This window comes from Corylus avellana, chromosome 3, assembly GCF_965113065.1.
Source record: "Corylus avellana chromosome 3, dhCorAvel1.hap1.2, whole genome shotgun sequence".
In the NCBI taxonomy this organism is placed as follows: domain Eukaryota; kingdom Viridiplantae; phylum Streptophyta; class Magnoliopsida; order Fagales; family Betulaceae; genus Corylus; species Corylus avellana.
In genome coordinates this window covers 31,743,374-31,761,382 of record NC_142492.1, presented here as the reverse complement: position 1 = coordinate 31,761,382, position 18,009 = coordinate 31,743,374, and the positions used below count along the sequence as shown (strand labels likewise).

The 18,009-nt window shown below is 35.7% G+C and overlaps 3 protein-coding genes and 1 pseudogene across 3 annotated transcripts; 1 reads left to right on the top strand and 3 right to left on the bottom strand.

The window, feature by feature from the left end:
* Window positions 1-1,103: 1,103 nt before the first annotated feature.
* Window positions 1,104-4,163, bottom strand: LOC132175926 (HNH endonuclease domain-containing protein). Its single transcript, XM_059588022.2, has 3 exons — window positions 3,789-4,163; window positions 3,160-3,282; window positions 1,104-1,484 (listed from the first exon to the last, which is right to left on the bottom strand). The coding sequence occupies exons 1-3, from the start codon at window positions 4,033-4,035 to the stop codon at window positions 1,327-1,329; spliced, it is 528 nt and encodes a 175-aa protein (XP_059444005.2). The 5' UTR covers window positions 4,036-4,163; the 3' UTR covers window positions 1,104-1,326.
* Window positions 4,164-5,015: 852 nt separating this feature from the next.
* LOC132175292 (eukaryotic translation initiation factor 5A-2) lies at window positions 5,016-6,861 on the bottom strand. Its single transcript, XM_059587179.2, has 5 exons — window positions 6,632-6,861; window positions 5,871-5,993; window positions 5,701-5,757; window positions 5,531-5,605; window positions 5,016-5,319 (listed from the first exon to the last, which is right to left on the bottom strand). Exons 1-5 carry the CDS (start codon window positions 6,755-6,757, stop codon window positions 5,218-5,220), a joined length of 483 nt encoding a protein of 160 aa, XP_059443162.1. The 5' UTR covers window positions 6,758-6,861; the 3' UTR covers window positions 5,016-5,217.
* A 644-nt stretch (window positions 6,862-7,505) lies between these two features.
* Window positions 7,506-12,129, bottom strand: LOC132175751 (uncharacterized protein At5g01610). The gene is made up of 3 exons (XM_059587793.2): window positions 11,872-12,129; window positions 9,518-9,572; window positions 7,506-8,124 (listed from the first exon to the last, which is right to left on the bottom strand). The coding sequence occupies exons 1-3, from the start codon at window positions 11,956-11,958 to the stop codon at window positions 7,745-7,747; spliced, it is 522 nt and encodes a 173-aa protein (XP_059443776.1). The 5' UTR covers window positions 11,959-12,129; the 3' UTR covers window positions 7,506-7,744.
* A 2,394-nt stretch (window positions 12,130-14,523) lies between these two features.
* LOC132176492 (uncharacterized) lies at window positions 14,524-16,752 on the top strand (annotated as a pseudogene).
* Window positions 16,753-18,009: the final 1,257 nt, after the last annotated feature.

Here is an 18,009-nt window from a genome sequence, read left to right as displayed (position 1 = left end):
ATTCATCAACCTACCTTTTTAATTTTTTTATTATCTAAATTCTAAACCTACTTTCTTAATTACTCTTTTAAACTTGTATTCTAGTGGTGGATTCTTTGGACTTGGGTGGCCTTTGGAGTACAGGCGGCTGACCCCATTAATCAACCACCCATTTCTTGTTTTCTCCCTAGTGTGTGTGTATCCGCCGGACCGCCGCCTATGGTGGTTTCACACACTCCTTTCAATGCAATTCTTTCCATTGCGGCAACAAAGACCCCTTATTGCATCCAACAACCAACGCTATTGGACTGAGTCATTTATTTAGCCTATTTCACCTTCTTTTTTTTGACGCTGTGTGAGTTCTACAGAATGTCTTCCATGGTGAGGTTGTTCAATCTAAAGAAGATGCTTTGTTAATCATTAACAACACCAATTGTGGAGTGGTCAACAGAATCTACTGGTTTTTGATCAAAATTAACATATTGCTTAAATTTGTCAATTAAAAATTCATATAAACCAACCTTAACCCCAATTGAATGTGGGTTGATTTTAAGAATTCTCACCAACTAATCAAGAACCAAATACATTATTTTTCTGCCATCCTAACCTACCCAAAATACCTCCACCTTTAATAAATCTTTCTTCACTACTTCACAAATGTTATTTTAGGCATTCTTATTTCTTCTACATCTTTTCATTCTATCAATTTGAATCAAATCACTGTTTTTCACCAATACATTAATTGGTCTATGTTAAGAGGGTGTTTGGTAAATGAGTTGGCTTAGACACTGTAGTTGATGTGAAAAAAAAAAAAAAAAAAAGTAAGAATGTTTGGTATAAAAAAAATGAAAAAGTGGTATGAAAAAGTGAAAAAGTTTTGTTTTCTCATGATTTTTTTATTTGAATAATAATAAAAAGTGTATGATATGATATAAAAAGTGAAAAAGTTAGAATGTTTTGATATTGATTTTTTTGAGAAATGGTGATGAATAGTAACAAAGGAGACCCCAACTCCTTTGAATTGAATGAGAACTTTTTGTTCTATCTTTCCTAATATTCTTTTTTTTTTTTGTAAACGTCTTTCCTAATATTCTTGAATAGGGGTAATGTAGCATAAAAAAGAAAAAGGTAATGCAGGGAATCAAAGGACAGCAGACACACTCCCTTCTGCAGGAATCTAATTGTGAATGCTCAGTCAATGGGCCATATGGCACAAAAGGTCCAGTTTTAATCAACAATATGTCTATGTCATGTGATCTGTGTAGGGGTTGTGAAAGCAATATCCAGCAGATAAACCCCTTGTACATTATTTTTTAGAGTCCCATCACCTGATTTTGTTGATGTTTGCTATAAAGATTCATCGTTATAGGGCAACTTGCAGGCAGCCATGTGGTTCTTTGATTTGTATTGGCCAAGCATTTCAGCAACAGTTCTGCAACGGCATTGGTTTCCTGGTCGGATCACATCGCCGTAAACAGCCATTTCAACTATATCAAGCTCCTTATCTGTAAGTTGGAGAAATCTGTGGCATTTAGATGAAAACACCAACTGATGCATAAGCTACAAAGGGAAATGATATATACCCACTATGTAATAAAGTGATCATTCTAAGTGCAGATATAAGTTGAAGCCAGCCTTTTCCAGCAGAAAAGGGTGGGGAGATTGCGCAGGCTTGCCTTGGGCACTAAATATCATGCAGTGCACCGAAAGTCTGCTCTACTTGAGGAGGGGAAACACACTACTTTTCCACAAGGAGTCAATCAGTAAACAGTAGATTGGTAGCTAAATGGAGGGTTCTTACTGAGAACAAGTGGATTTTTCAATAACCTTTCTTTTTTTTTTTTTTAATCAACGATTATTGTTGTTAAATGTTACCCAAAAAGAGTTTCGTATTAACATCCCAGTGTCTCATGTCTATTTTATTGCCATCCCTGAATCCAATGTTTCATGGTCTCAATGCCAATCCTAGCTTATGGACAAGTTTACTCAAGCTCGCACAAACAATCACAATGCCTTTCAGAATGGGATAAGGAGATCAAAATTAAACTTGTCAACATTACACCCTATAAACTATACTACTTTTATCAATCAAAAGAAAATCCCGTAAACAGTTTTTAAGTCCAAAAAACACCTAATGCATGGCTGCAACACAAAGATATTTCCCCACACCCTGCAACTAACATCCATATCTTGTTAAAACTCTTAGTCTTAGAGACAACAAACACAGTGCGCAATCACATATCTCATAATGTTCCATAACCTATGATTCCAATGGTGAGACATTAGAATTGCAGCTTTCAGCAACGATAATGGTAAATTGCAACCCCCATTTTCCAATCTAAAACCAACAGCAAATAATTGGAAGTCTTTCAGTTCAGAAACAAATATCTGAGTAAATGTATAAGGCATCAACGCAATCTTGGCCATAAAACTAATGCTTAGATCAATCACACGGGGTACTTTTAAAACTAGTTCTTAAATATATACACATCTGAAGCATGTTAATTACAGAGAAACTGAAACAAATAAAAATAATTCAACTTCTTATGAACACATTTACCTAATATATAACAAGACAGAGATTTCAGTATTTAACCAGAATGCAATCTAAAATCCAAAGACGCCCAATAACACTGATGGAATAGATAATAATCAGATACTGTCTCACTACAACCATCTTCAGGAACACCAAAGGGATAAATCACTCAACAGGCCATTTGAAAAAGGTAATGATAAACTTAAGGCTGAAACTCAAAGTTATTAGCCATGAACTAGAAAATTCTGTACTTGAATTAGATTCTTCATACCTTTAATTGCTGCCAAAAAATTTACAAATAATTGAAATAGACAAAAAAAAAAAAACCCTTCTAGTAAAATGATGACCACAAGAATATTCATCATCTCCCCAGCACGGTCCAAATAATGCAATCTTTAACCTCAACAAACAGCAACCAAAACCTACTATGATGATGACTCTTTGAACATAAACTGTAGCTTTTCTATTAATTCAAAAATAAAACAACATTTGCCTCACCATGGAGAGCTACAAATAAGACCATATGGCCAAGACAACACAATCATTTGTTAGAAGTTGTTTAGAATCCAATAACCGCATACCTACTGATTAGTTATAAGTAAGTGAAGAAGAAGAAAAGAGAGTGCTGCAATGTGCAAACGTACCAGTAAACTTGACATCACAAGAGTAACCTTTCAATTGAGTTTGATCCACATTGTCTTTGTCAGATTTATATCTGTTCACCCTTGTTTGAAGTATCTGACAATTCTCAGCCGTGGATTCACCACCTGCAACACAACCCCAGTTCACAAACCACTCAGTTTTAAATAGAGATAACATAAAAAATCTGCCTTCTGCTTAATGGCCCAGAAAAATTGACAAAACGAAATAGAAAACAACTCTATGAATGTTATGGTGCTATCTTTTTCCAAAAATTAACACGCCAGTAAGGCACATTTTTATTTCCCACCATTCATCGGCAACCAAGAAGTGCATTGAGACGAATGAGAGGACAACTAAAATCCCAGAATAGAACCCAACCTCAATTCTCAACATTACAACAAAGAAAAACCCCATAAATGATAAAACCCAATCAACCGAGTTGATGTTACTCCACTTCAAAAAGAAAAACCCACAAATGCAAACCCAATTTGAAACTTGACTCAAGCAGCTCAATTTGGCAAGGGGAAGCCAAAAGCCAAGTTTCCCAGCAAAATTCAAAAGGACTAATAGAACTAGGAAGTAAAAGAACAATCCAGAAACAAATGCAAGGGGCACAAAGAGGGATGCGGACCTTTGGAGAAGGGGACGATGTGGTCGTACTCGAAGCAGAGGCAGCCCTGGCAGTTGCAGAAGCGCTTGCAGACAATGTTGCCGGCGGCGTCCTTGCGCCACCTCTCTGGGTGTCTTCCCGGTACCGTCTCTGCGTTTGCCCAGCACTTGCCCTTCGCCTTTGAGTCAAAGAACCTCGGTCTCTCCTCAGCACTACTGCTATTGCCACCGCGAGAACGATGAGGCGAAGAAGAAGAAGAAGAACTCATCTCAGCTCTCACCCTCTCTCACACTCTCTCCGATTTGGTTGCAGAGAGAGCGACAGAGAGACAGTAAGGGAGTGAGATAGCAAAAGGTCACCAACTTCCTAACCGTCCGACTCGACAACTCTGTTCTTTACAATCAACTGCCCTTTACGAAGTCGCAGTGGCAAGCATGGGTGTTTATGTTCTTTTCTCTGGAAAGTTTTCATCCGTATTCCTTTAATTCAACTTATAAAAATGTTACGCGTCTATTTATAAAATATTATTTTAACTTGAAAAAATTATTGATTTTCCTTTGAATTATTTATTTATTTTTTGATTCGCTTAAAAGATGTAAAATTATTGACATATAAATTTTCAGTGGAACGACACCAATAGGATTCTCTTTATTGAAAATGTTTTATAAAAATATATTTTAAGATAAAGAGTAATAGAGCTGCTTCTATGTCATGTTATTTGCAGGATGGATGAGAGGACTTTTGCCATTGAACTGTGAAATTGGAAAGAGCTTAATGCTTTTAGTTTTGGGCTGTAAACCACAAGATTCATTCATTGAAAAGAGCTTAATGCTGTTGGACTATAAACAACAAAATTGATTCACTTATTTAGGCTTAAGCCACTTAAGTAACAATTAGTTTGATTAAAATATAATTTGTCCAAAACTAAATTGAAATTATTATGTTTACTTGTTTTAATCACATAAATTGAGTTGGCAAATCCCAACCCAAAGAGAGAGAGAATAGTTGAGACTTTGCTGGGGGTGAGGTGAAGGAGAACAGAACAAGAATTTATAACACTGAAAGGTAAAGAGACCTGGGAGGATATCAATTTTTTTCTCTAAGCCCATTTTCTCAAATCCCACAAATCGGGGAAATTTAAGAAAAGAGCACATCAACAACACATTTCAAGGGGCCTCTTATACTCTTTTCTGCAGGCAAGCACTTCCCATTACAATTTTTCTTTCATATTCCCCATGGATCAAGAAATAAAGCAAGGAAAAGTAGATAATGAACACAAGTCCTTAAATCAAACATAACAGAAGAGTAAAAGGTAATAGAACTTTGTTCCAGATCCACATCAACCAACCCAGTATACCCACAAGTCTTAAGAAAAGCAAGCTATAAAGGCCCACAAAAATCTCCAGCTAAAATTTGCAACAACAGTCCTTCAATAATTTATATAAATAAACTACTTGGGGCCAATGTCCTTGAGAGCGCAAATCTGCTCCTCTCCCATTGCGGACATCACAGTCACAACCAGGTCCTTGCCATCGCCAAACCCATCCTTGATCTGTGCACACACACCCATCAATAATGTACTAAGTTATAATCAATCATACAGAACATAAGAAAAAGTAGAATCATAATCAAATGTTCATCTTCCAGGGGCAATTTAATACATGATAGTAAAGATAGATGCCCCTACATTTACCATGTTTCCAGAAAGGCAATTTAACAAAAAGAGAACCCATCTCAGGAAAGGAAATGCAGGTTCAACCAACCTGGGTCAGCAAACTATCATCGGTTGGGAGCCTCAGATCATCCTTGGTGTTCCCATTTTCAGTCAGCAAACTCACCTGAAAGGAATTTAAAGTAGTAAGAAACCAAATTTCAGGTGAAAAATAGAGTTAACCAAAGGAATAATGAAAGAAAAATGAGAACTTGTACATACAAATCCATCCTCAGATATATCAATCAGCTGATAGTCAGTACGATTGACATGAGGAACCTGTATAACAAACAAACACAGACACAAACATCTTTTAATACAGAGAACTTAACTTGTTAGGAAAAAAAAGGTCATCAAATTGAGATAATACTACAAATAAAATTACTACATACATCACAATTGTGAGAAGAGGGCACAATATCTTCGAGTTTCTTGCCAGTAAAAATATCAATTCCAACAAAGTGGCACTTAGCATGACCGTGCTTGCCGGTCTTGGAGGTGGAAACTTCAACCACCTGTCACAAAAAAACACTTAGGATATCAAGCCTCAATTCCTGGAAAAGGGATCCAATAAAAGTATACCAAGAAGATCATACAGCCAAATTTTCATATACAGAGCGAGTACTGAACACCACAGATATTCTAAGCTCAAGAAAAAAATAATGGATTTCGGTAACAGAAGAATCATATATAATAAATAAGATCATGATTTGAAACCAGTCCATCCGATTTTACTCTCAAACTTGTGTACCAGAGCATTCACCAGCTCACAAGCTCTAACACAGCAGAACTCCACTAAAACATGGATAAAGTGACAATGACAAAAAGGAGATTCAGAAACCACATAAAATCTAACTAGAAACCAAACATAACACTGTCAAAACATAAAAAGACAAATAGACAAGTAAACAGTGGAACAACTAGAAAAAAGAAGAGGACAAATCAGACAATTAGATCCAGATTAAAATCAATATGAAGCTACGAAATCAAAATAGGAACCAAAATAAGAAATTGCGCGGAGTCAGCTATTACCCACAAATCAACCTAAGAGAACACAATTTTGTTTGAAAGCAAAAGGGTAATCTTTGAATCTAATTCCGAAGCCTGAAAATTTTTCCGGCGAAAATTGAGTTTTCCGAGGAAGCAAACAGACCTTGCAAGGGCGGTTCTTGATGACGATGTAGCCGTTCTTACGGATGGTACCAGCCTGCTGGGGGTAGGTCTTGGAGGCTCCGGCGTCGGCCTTGGACTCGAAGTGGTGCTCCTCACTGTCCGACATAGCTGGCTTCGCTACTGACTCGCTCTCGCTTTCTCTCTCAACTCACTGATTCGATTTGGGTTCGGACCGACGAGCACCGGAGGCGGGGAGGAGACGACGAACAAAGGTAATTTATATATATAGAGTGTGAATATGGGTGTTCTAGGGTTTCGTCATGGTGGGCCCGGATTGGCTTGGAACCGTTAGATTTCTGATGATGTGGTGGGCGGTCGGGTTTTTTTGGATGATAAAGCGAGCTTAGCGTTTGCTGGACGCTATGATATTTTCACGGGCTTGGGCTGTGATTGTGTCACCCGCGGAGGAGATAGGCGGCTCACTGAGATGTTGGGTTGGTCCATAGGGAAAATTATAGATGTTTTTATTTGAGTAATTTATTATGCTCTGAATATTGGATTTTTAATCCATCAATCTTTTGTGGTGTGTCCAACAACATTTGGTGGTGCATGAAGAATGATTTTTGGGTAATCCGGGACCACGCCACGTAAGATGGGGAGAATGTAGAATGATGTATAGAATTACTCTTTTTTACGTGAAAAATATTAGACTTAACTGCCAATGTTTTAAGCCAACCCAACGTCCCTGAGAAGATATAATGTCACGGCATCTAGAACTTTTAAATGATTGTTATATCATATTTATCATAAGGTAACATATACACAATTAGATTTGAAAAATTTAATTTTAATCATGAAATGGTTTGGGGAAGGTTGCATGTTTTAAGAGCGTATACAACAATACAAATGTAAGCTGACCATGAACAAGTTCAACTCAATCGATTCCTTTGGTACAAATGTGCAGCAGACAACATACATAAGAAATGATGATGTCCCAAAACCAACTACCAAAAGAACTCCAAAGAACTGGCCACTTATTAAGCTTCATTTTTCTCAAGCTATCAACATATGCAACATTTTTATACGAGTAACAATGATAATGAATGAGTTCATGCACAGCATAATTCTGGTACAAAAGTTTACAGTAACAACCTCAAAATTCTTCTACTTTAATGGCATTGCTAGGCATTTCATAGGCATCTTTGGACCTTGATTTCTTTACGCCGGCAGTGAACCACACTTTGTCAGATTTGTAGCTTTCGACAGCCACACTGGTGACCTTCACCCACATCAGAACCTTTGTTTTCATTCCTTCAATTCCAGTGAGCTTTCCCCTTGATAATGTCCCTTTAACGCGAGTAGCGTACCTTACAACAGATGAATCCTTGAAGCCCACCTCACAGGGAGAGGGCAAATACACTATGAGCTTGGACTTTGATTGATCAAATTCATAACATGTTATGTTCCGGGGGAAGAGCCCCGGAGGAAGGTTGTACTCTCGGAGGAGATCTGGCAACTCTTTCAATGGCTTACCTGTAAGTGGTTAAGCTTCATGAATTTCTGAGAACACATGCTTGTGATGTAGATATCTTTAATAAAATATGGCATCAAAAAGATATAGTCGATTACGGGAATTGTTGCCAAATTTGCTGAGCCTTGATAGCCACAAATATGTGCTTTGTGAGAAAGACCAACCAAGATACATGAAATAGTTGTGGAGCAGACAGTAAACACCAAGTATCTATGCATCATTTCATTATGGTTATCACACTAATACTTATGAATCGGGAGTCAAATGACACATAATGAGCCAAACAGCAACCAATCCAGCTGTAAGGCAGAAGAGTTCAAAAACATTATCCAGACTAGAAACAAGCACCTGCTCAAAGCTAAGAGAGAGCATTCCAACTACCACTAAAATCCTAGTTTTTGTGACAGTATTTTACTGAATTTAGTGAAAGAGGTTGAGGGACAAGCGTTCTAAAGGGTTTGCAAAGAAGAAGAATGATAACTAGTGGGAAAAATGCAAAAAATCAAATTCCCTCATAAAAGTGGAGATCTCCAAATTACTGTTTTTATGTCTAGAGGAATTCAGTAATACTATTTACACATTGAATGATGTTCATTTGAGAGACCCTAAGGAGACTTCATTTAATGATGGAACTCTGCCCTGCACGAGTCAATATGTTGTTGTGTGTGTGTGTGTGAGCCACCTACAAATAAGTTGCTCCAAAGCTGCTCTGATGTAAGTGCACTCAACTTATGAGTTTTAGGAGCATACGCACAAAAAGAACATGAGGAATTGAGGATTAGAGGGAAAGCTGAGAGACAAACTTTGCTTGATGAGGAAAGCAAAATAATCAGAAAGTTTAGGGCCTTCGAAATCCACTATTGTCAAAAAGGGGCATTTTTTTTTTTTTTTTTTGACATGTCCACACAAGAGGAGGGAGGGGGAATTCGAACTAGCGGCCTCTGCTTTATGAAGCGTGGTTTCCAGCCGATTGAGCTACCCTTGAGGACAAAAAAATATATCAGTCCAGCCTTTAATAAAGATATACACATCCTAATCATTTTCTAAAGATGTCCCCAAGGGGTAGCTTAATCAGATGGGGGCCATGTCTCATGAAGTTGAGGTCACTAATTTGAATCCCTCCTCCCCACCTCTTGTGTGGACATGTCAAAAAAAAAAAAAAATCATTTTCTAAAGATAGACGGATCCTAAATCTTTACCAAATATAAAAATGTATGAATTCTATGAGGAACTAATACTCAAAGAACTTATTTGAAAGATACATAGTAATCTGTATATGAAAGGAATCCCAAGAAAATCAAGAAGGAATAGCAACCATGGTTATGGCCTAGCAAATTGCGATTACTTAAACTGATTCATGTTAAAAAAAAGAAAAAAACCAAAAAGGCTCCCTACCTTTTAGTTTGTTGAATATCCATTTTGCCTTCTCTTCAACCGTATTTGAAAGAGACTGGAATCATGAAAGCCAAAAAGAAAAAAGAAAAAGAAACATATAGTTAAAAAGTTGAAGTACGAGTTATCTACAAGTATATACCACATTATCAAACATATAGCCTAAAAAATGTCATCTGCTTTCATTTTCATTATGATCATGTTTAAAATTAGATGCTGAATCTGATGGTAGGTTTTATTCCTCCAATGAAGATGCTACCACCAAATGATTTCTGCAGTTTAAGCTCACCTATTATTTTAGAATATTCTGGTTTATCTGCCTCATAAAAGGACTGTCCTGTTAAACAAACACAATACTTTGCCAACATGCATAGAGATGACTATTGGCTATAAAAACTTTACGTACAACTCAATCATGATGCAGAAAATGGACCAAAATGATTATAGAAACTGGCTATAAAAACTTTATATACAAGCAAACCATGATGCAGAAAATATTTATGCATAATGATTTCATAATACCAAGATTAAATACTTGAAAACTTTGGTAGATATGTATTAAAAGAAGCACAAGACATGTTAATATGATTGCTGCAAGGAAGCAACTCTAATGCACATGGTGATGATAAAATCATTTTGAACCTCTCACATGGCACCATATATGTTGATTTGGCTGCAAATTACAAGGAAGAGGGGAAAGAAGCCTCCAATGTTTGTATTGATTTACTTTTCCATATATAAAATGCCAAAAGAATTAATGCCTTCTTTACTGTCTATAGCAAGTTTTTCAATTAATAAAAGAAAAAAACTGAATTCTAGAGGCCAGAAGTTAGTCTCCTAGTTTATACACTTCACGGTAGTTTTAACAATGTCATTCTAATATTATTACAAGTTTTTTTTTTTTTTTTTCAAAAAAAAAAAAAAGCCCAGATAATGATAAGTAGACGTTTCTCTCCCAAAAATATAATCATAGATATCAATTAATGAAGACCTCCTAGTATGGAATGTGTTTTATATAGAGTTTTGTTTTGCGACTGGATGGTTTTATAAACATTTTAAGTTATTATATAGTTCTGTGATGTAATTACATGCACAAGATGGTAGAACTCCATTATACCTTCGAACCTCTAATTTTATTAAGAAGACATATCCAAGAATATATAGGACTATTAATGTGGACTACACTTTAGCATCATCTCCTACAACAAAATCCCCAGCTCTCCCCTCCGCCCAACCCCACCTCTATGATGTTCAATTACACTAATCTTAAAAGGATGGTCAGATGGGTCAAAGCTAATCGGGTTACCACATTGATAGAATTCACAACCAAAAATCATATGTACAACTAAAAAGAGAGAGAGTGGCAAAACCAAGAAGATGAATTAAGCATGACATTGAGATTGTAACGACTCAGGAAAAAGTGCTAGCCATATCTGCGCTATTGTCCTTAAAGGACTAATCAATTTGGAGCTTCCCTAAAATTCATTATAAAACGCAGTCTCACCTAGTAACTAGGCAATGTGGGACTTAGCACCCATGACTATCTTTATAAATCACCCATCCTATGTGAGATTTTTTTCATATTCCTAATATGGGACTGAAGTATTACAGAGATCATGAGGCATGCTGCACAAACAAAGTTGATACGCATTTATCAATCCAATTACTGTGGAAAGTAATCTCTTGCTTTAATTTCAGCCGAGTTATTGATAGACAATTTGGACAAATTTTAGAAAAAAAATAAAAAAATAGCATCACTTAGGAATAAAAATTTCAACTTTAGCAATAATAAGCTAAAACCAAATAGAAATAGACAGCCTCAAGAAAATGGAAAAAAGAAGCATGAGGATATGAATGAAATTCAAGAAAATGAGGCAAGCCATTTTCCCTTTACCTCAAGATCCGTGTTTTGGACTGCTTTTCAATTTCCAAAAATTATTACATTTCCAATATCAAATAATACATTCAAGAGAATTAACTAAGATTTTTTTTTCTTCACATGGGTAGTCCCCCATTACAAGTACAAGCACCAGTAGAAAGCCAAAGTCCAACTTAATACCAAAAAATATTAAAGGAAAGGCACAGAGTCCACGACCCTCTTCAATCCTTATCATGCCTTAAGAAAAATCTTGTCCAATTTTGCTTTCTTTTTCTTCAATTTCTTGACAATAGTATGCGAGATCTTGAAAATTATCAAGTGGGTACGTTGTATCAAGCAGCATTATGCAAATAAAGGTCACAAACCAGAAAGGAAGAGAAAAATTGAGAAGAATCAAGAATCAAGAATGCAAGAGTGAATGTTGAAACAGCAGAAGAAAGAAGAATTAAAAGACAGAGCTGGATAAGGGAAAACGCACTGAGAGGTCTTCAGTGATGTTGGAGATCTCCTCCTTGGCTTTCTTGGAAATCCAAAAGCTCCCAACTTTTGTCAGAGCTTTCTCCATTTGCCTCTCCCAAGTCACCCACACTCTCCCTCCCTCAGTCCTCGCTTCTCACTCCCCTCCTCTCAGTCTCACACTGAGAAAAGAAGAAGAAGAACAACAACAACAACGAGCTTCTTCAACAAATCTCTCTCTCTCTCTCTCCCTCTCAATATCTCACTCTCACACACAAAAAAAAAGATATCCGCAACAAAGAGGAGGTAAATTTGAATAGAACAGACGAAACGACGTAGTTGTTGTAGTATTTTCTTGCTGAGTCGCGAGAGCTGTAGACTGTAGTATAGAAAAAGTAGTAAACATGGTTTTTATTTCGTCACAAAAAAGGCAAGCAATGTGAGATTGCTTTTATGTAAGAGTTTAGAAAGACTAAAAATAAATAATTTTTTATAAGAATAATATTAATAATTATATTTTTATTTTATAATTATCTTACAATATTAATATAATTCATTTAATTAACTCTTAATTAATTTTTTTAAAAGAAAAATAAAAATTAGTTGAGAGGCTTAATGATGAAGTAAATATAGATAAAAATTAAATGTAGCTTTACTCTTCCAAATAATTTATGTTGAGTTGTTTGATGCTTAAAAGACAATTCAGCCAGTGAAGAGGTTTAATTATTTTGTAAGACAAGGCAGACAAGGACAGCTCAAGAACAAACTTCAATAATGACACTCCATCTCTTATAAGTTATAACAACCAAATCATGGGAAACTGTTTTCCTGTATAAGGTTTTTAGAGAAATACTATACCCACGAGTAGTCAAAGATTACTCTTTGACGTGGCAATAAAAATTACTATTGAATGTTATATATATTTTTATTTGTTATTTTAATTAATAATGATTTTCAGTGTCACGTTAGAGAGTAAATACTCTCTTTTACTCTTTAGACTATTAAGTTTTTCTCTATTAATTTTCTGAATCTAGTCCAAAGGTTGAGTCGGTTGAGTAAGAATGATTGGCAGCATAAATTTTTAAGGTATTCTTACCATCTGTTTTTTTTCTTTTTCTTTTTACTACCCTTATTGTTGTTAGAGCACTCTCAGCAGTTTTTCGTAAGCATGTTTATATGCAACATATACTCATACTTTATATATTCCCTAAACATTAAGTATGTAGTGCATTGGTTAGCACTTTAACTTTCCTATCTATTATTTTAATACAAAATATTTCTCTCTCATTTCACTTTTTTTACTGGAAAATGTTAAAGGCCCAACTTTTTTGCCCAATATAAGTCTAACTTTTGCTTTTTTTATTTTATTTTTTTATTAATAAATAAAAAATGGATAAAATGTCTTAAGCAACCCAATCCATTTTTTGCCCTTCTTTATTTGGTATTTAAAAAAAAAATAAAAATGGTATTTCTTACAATCCAGTTTGTAAGAAATTGTCTTTTTTTTTTTAAAAAAAAAAAAATTAGGCAGTTACAGTCTTACAGAGCTCATTATATCAGAATGTGGTGTAAAACTCTCTTTTACAGCCTTCAATAGAAATTTGACACATAAGGCAAAAACATCAAATACAATGGAAATGAAAACACCGAATCTTCAATTCAAATCAATCCCATAAATTTTTCCATTCATTTTAACACAAAGTAATGAGCAATTAATCTACAACTCATAAAAACCCATTAATCACCAACGGCTAGCAATGCAACAAACAAAAAACAAAAACAACACACCCATAACACCAATGTTACCATATTGAGCCATTCCCACATAGCCTCTCTAATTAAAAGGAGCACACATCCCCAATTACGCAAAATAAAATTGAAAAAAGTTAATATATTTTCCTCAAAGGACAATTTCCCTCTTAATTAAACTACCAAAAAAACTTGTTGAGGCGGCTTAAGACGACCGTTTGCTTCTATTAAGACGACCCTAACTCGCTTTGGAACAAGAATCTTCACAGAAAGCCCGCCAAAAAACAAACCGTTGCTGGGAAAAAAAAAACAGAAACAAAAGAACAAACAAAACAAAACGTTTCCGTGAAAGCCAAAAGAACCAGAAATAGTAGCATTACAATGTTGTCGATCACTTCAAGTTATAGCCCCATCGATCTTCACCTTCAAGCCCTGGAATCTTCGATTCTGACAAAACCCACCACCTCGATTTCTCCAAAAAACAAACAAACCATAACATAAATTATGAAAGAGTTTCAGAGAACAGTGAAGAAGCTAGCTTCATTTTCGCCCCTCGTCTTTGCATATCAAATTTCTTCTGCTTCCTCCTCTCTTCGTTTTCCCAAAACTGGGAAAATAAGAGAAATTGGTATGGTTCTGAGGTTTAATTAATTTTATGTAGTTTATGTTACTTTACTGCCATTTTTTGTATTAATTATCTTGATAGTTTTTAAAACTGGGTTACTATTTAAATTTTATGTCTTTTATAAGATTTGAAACCATTTTTCTGATCTGTTTGTTCATGTAGAGAAGCTATATATTGCTAGACACCCCTTTTAATTATCTTTATTTTTTTCTGAGCAAGACACCCTTTTCATTTCTGCTTTAATAGAAGCCCCTGAAGCCCCTTTGATGAATCTTACTATTTCCTGTTTAGAAGGCAGCAATGGCTTCTTTGGTTAGATAATGTTAGAATATTTTATATTATTATGTTTCTATGTTAGTATTTTTCCTATTAGGGTTTATTCCCTACCTTGATTAGTTAAGGTTTCTTGCTTATCACTCATGGCCTCTCTATAAATAGAGGTATTTGTAATGTTAATTATACATCACAATCATACTTAATACAATATAGTTCTTATGTGCTTCCGCTCTCTTTCTCTCTCTTTCTTTAATATATTTAATACTTTAGTTTTTAGGATAAGTATTGATTTAAATTAAATGGTCTATATATTGGGCAAATTTGAGCTTACACGTGAGAATGAGTATTAGAATATAAATTAAATGATTAAATTAATACTTTTATCTTAATTTTTTTTGGGGATAAATGATGATTTAACTAATTGTGATTTACATCAATTGCAGATTGCTCTTTTTGGAGTTTACGAGGGTACAACTGGTTTGCTAAATATGATGGGTGAGATTGATACCAAACCAATTGAACCAGTCCAAGTTGCTCTCTCCTTGTTTGGTGAGAAAGGTGATCAGAGGAAATCCAGCCCTACTAGCAGCAATGTAAGAACTAAATGTTCAGAATTATAAATACTTGATTGTATTGGGTGCTGACTTGATCATAAGTTCAACGAGTCAAATTAATAGTTACATCAGTTTAGACTTTTGCGACAAGTGATAATTCTGAAATACAATTGAACTGCATAAAACTCATGTTCTTATTGCCCTAGTAGATATTGGAACATGTTTTTTCTGGTAGAACTGAGTCCTGAACTAATTAATTCTATTCCTGTGCAATTGTCATGACTTCTCTTGTTTGGTTTGTTCTTTCACCTTTTAAGGATTTGGCAAACTACAAGGTGCAACTGGAAGCCATGGATGGTGCTTGCAAGCAAGCCCTTCTTAAGCTTGAGCACTACCAGAAAAGAGCTGATGAACATTTCAACCTGCTGAGGAACACAGAGATTGAGAGAGATATGTTTATTGATGAATGTAGAGAGGCCAAAACTCAAATACGAGAACTTGATTCCAAGATGAAGGAGATGGCTGATCAACTACTGCCTACTGGAAACTAATAATATACGAGAGCAACTTGCACATGTTCTGAGTGAGTTAAAGGCTGCACAAAAAGAACTGCTTAGCATGGAATCAGAGGTTGCTATTGCCAGAGATTCTAACCTCAAGGCCATGGCACAAGCAAAATTGATGGAAACAGCTGCCGACATGGAAAAGGAAAGGGCGGAAGAGCTTCTAGGACGCGTCTCAGAGCTGAGTGAAGCTTTTGTTAAGTCAAGACTTGCTGCTGTTGAAGCAGAGAAAGAGAAGGTTGCAGTATTGTCTGAGAAAGATGCTGAGATAGAGTTAGCTACAGCAGCGGCAGTTCAAGCACAAATGCAGTTGGAAGATATGAGAAAGCAGAATGAAATGGTTCAGTTGGAACTCAAGCAAGCAAATGAACTACTTGGTTCATCTGAGAAATCGGCTTCAGATGCCGTAAACAGTTTGAATCAGCTTCGAATAGATTTCGACGTAAATGAGAGAAAGAACTTGGATCAATCAGTTTACTTTGAGGCATTAGAAATGGAACTGAATCAGTTAAAAGTAGAGCTTAATAGTTCAAAGGAAGAGGTAGGCCGATTGACGTGTGTTGTTGAAACTCTTAAGGATGAGTTAGAGAAAACAGAAGATGAAGAGAAGAGAGATGAGGCTGATGGGCATATAAAAATTTCATTGAAAGAATATGAGTCCCTAATTAGAAAGGCTGAGAAAGCAGATCACATTCATGTAGCATCAGGGGAAGATGCTGGTGAGTTAACCAAGGTTGAAAATAACTATGAATTGGAGAATTTGAAGGAACAGTTAGAACTTGCAATGGTGAAAGTTGGGGAGTTCAGGAATCGTGCAGAGCAGGCTGTGAGCAGAGCTGAACTAGCTGAGAAAGCTAAAGCTGCAGTTGAGGATCATCTAAGGAGGTCAAGACAGAAGCAGCAAAGGAGAAAGGCTGCTATAGCTGCACTCCGGGAGGAATCTGCTCCTAAGGAATTTAACTCTTCTCGATTTGACAACAAGCAACCTACAACATATCAACCTTTGGGTAAGGTTCTCAACATGAAATTCAAGTGATAGAATTTCTGTGAAAGTTTAGTTCGATTAATATGAATCTCAAAACATGTAAACTGTTTCCAGGACCAAGATTGAGTCTCTGTGGTGATGTGTATCAATAACTCCCATCAATGATTAAGTTTTATTTAATTCTCCATCCGTGTTGCAGTAATCTCTGCTAAAGTATGTCTATACGAAGTTAGGAATTCCAACGCCGCTTCTTTCACACTCTCAAGTACACATTTCCTGACAGTAAAAATCACCATTGAACTTAAAATTTAATAGTGATTCATCCTGTCAGGGTGTGTGCATTTAAGAGTATGCGTAGCATTTTTTCATTATTACATGTTAAGAGAAATAATGCACGTACTCTTAAGTGCTTACTCCTTAATGTGACAGTAAAAATTACAATTAGATAGCATCCAATGGTGATTTTTTTCTGCTATATCAAGTGCTCCACACTTAGAAGAATGTGTAACACTCCTCATATGTCAAATCTCATGCCCCTTTATGCAAAAACCAACTCTTCCCAGCCGTTATTGATTATGAGGAATAGCCTTTATTCTGATTCTTGGGATTAGTTCTTGCCTACTTGCTAAGAATATTTCTGGCATTCGTTGCTACTAGCTATGAATGACCCAGATACAGTCTTCTGCTTGTCATTTCTTGCCTAGTACTTGGTTGATCTGCCTTGGTCTGTATAGAAACCAAAAGTTACTGTTATCAAAGAATGGTAGACTGCCTTGATGAATTTCAGATGATGTTGGGCCCAGATTAATGCAAATAGTGGATGATGGGCCTGTCTCCAGGCCAGGTTATTGGTCATTGGCAAATATTTGTTAAGCAGACATTCTTAGCCCAGTGAAAAAGTGGAAGAATAAAGAGAAGATCAGATTTATACCTTATACCTATCCAATAATCCAAGAATATGGGATTTTCTTCTTTTTCCTCCCTTCTCAACTACCTTGTACCTATCAAAGAGGAAGAATAAAGAGAAGATCAGATTCAAAGTATGACTAATGTGTACCATGGCAACAGAAGCACAAAGGCCTCAGCCTCAGCCTCCCCCACACCCCACTGATAACATCTGTCTGCACTGTCTATATATATTGGAAAAAGAACCCAAAAAGAAAAAGTAAACTAAGAAATCTGAAACCAATTGAACAGAATGTTACGAATTTAAGTTCGTAACGGGATAAATTAAGTTTTAAGGGAACCTAAACCTTAGATTTTAAAGAACCTAGACCTTTCAAACACAAGGTTTGGGATTAATTCTTTTCATATTTTTATTTATATCATAACTCTTTTAAATAGATAATCTATTACATATTACATAAAAGAGCTAAGGCTGAGTCAGCAGCTCTTATTGAAATATAAA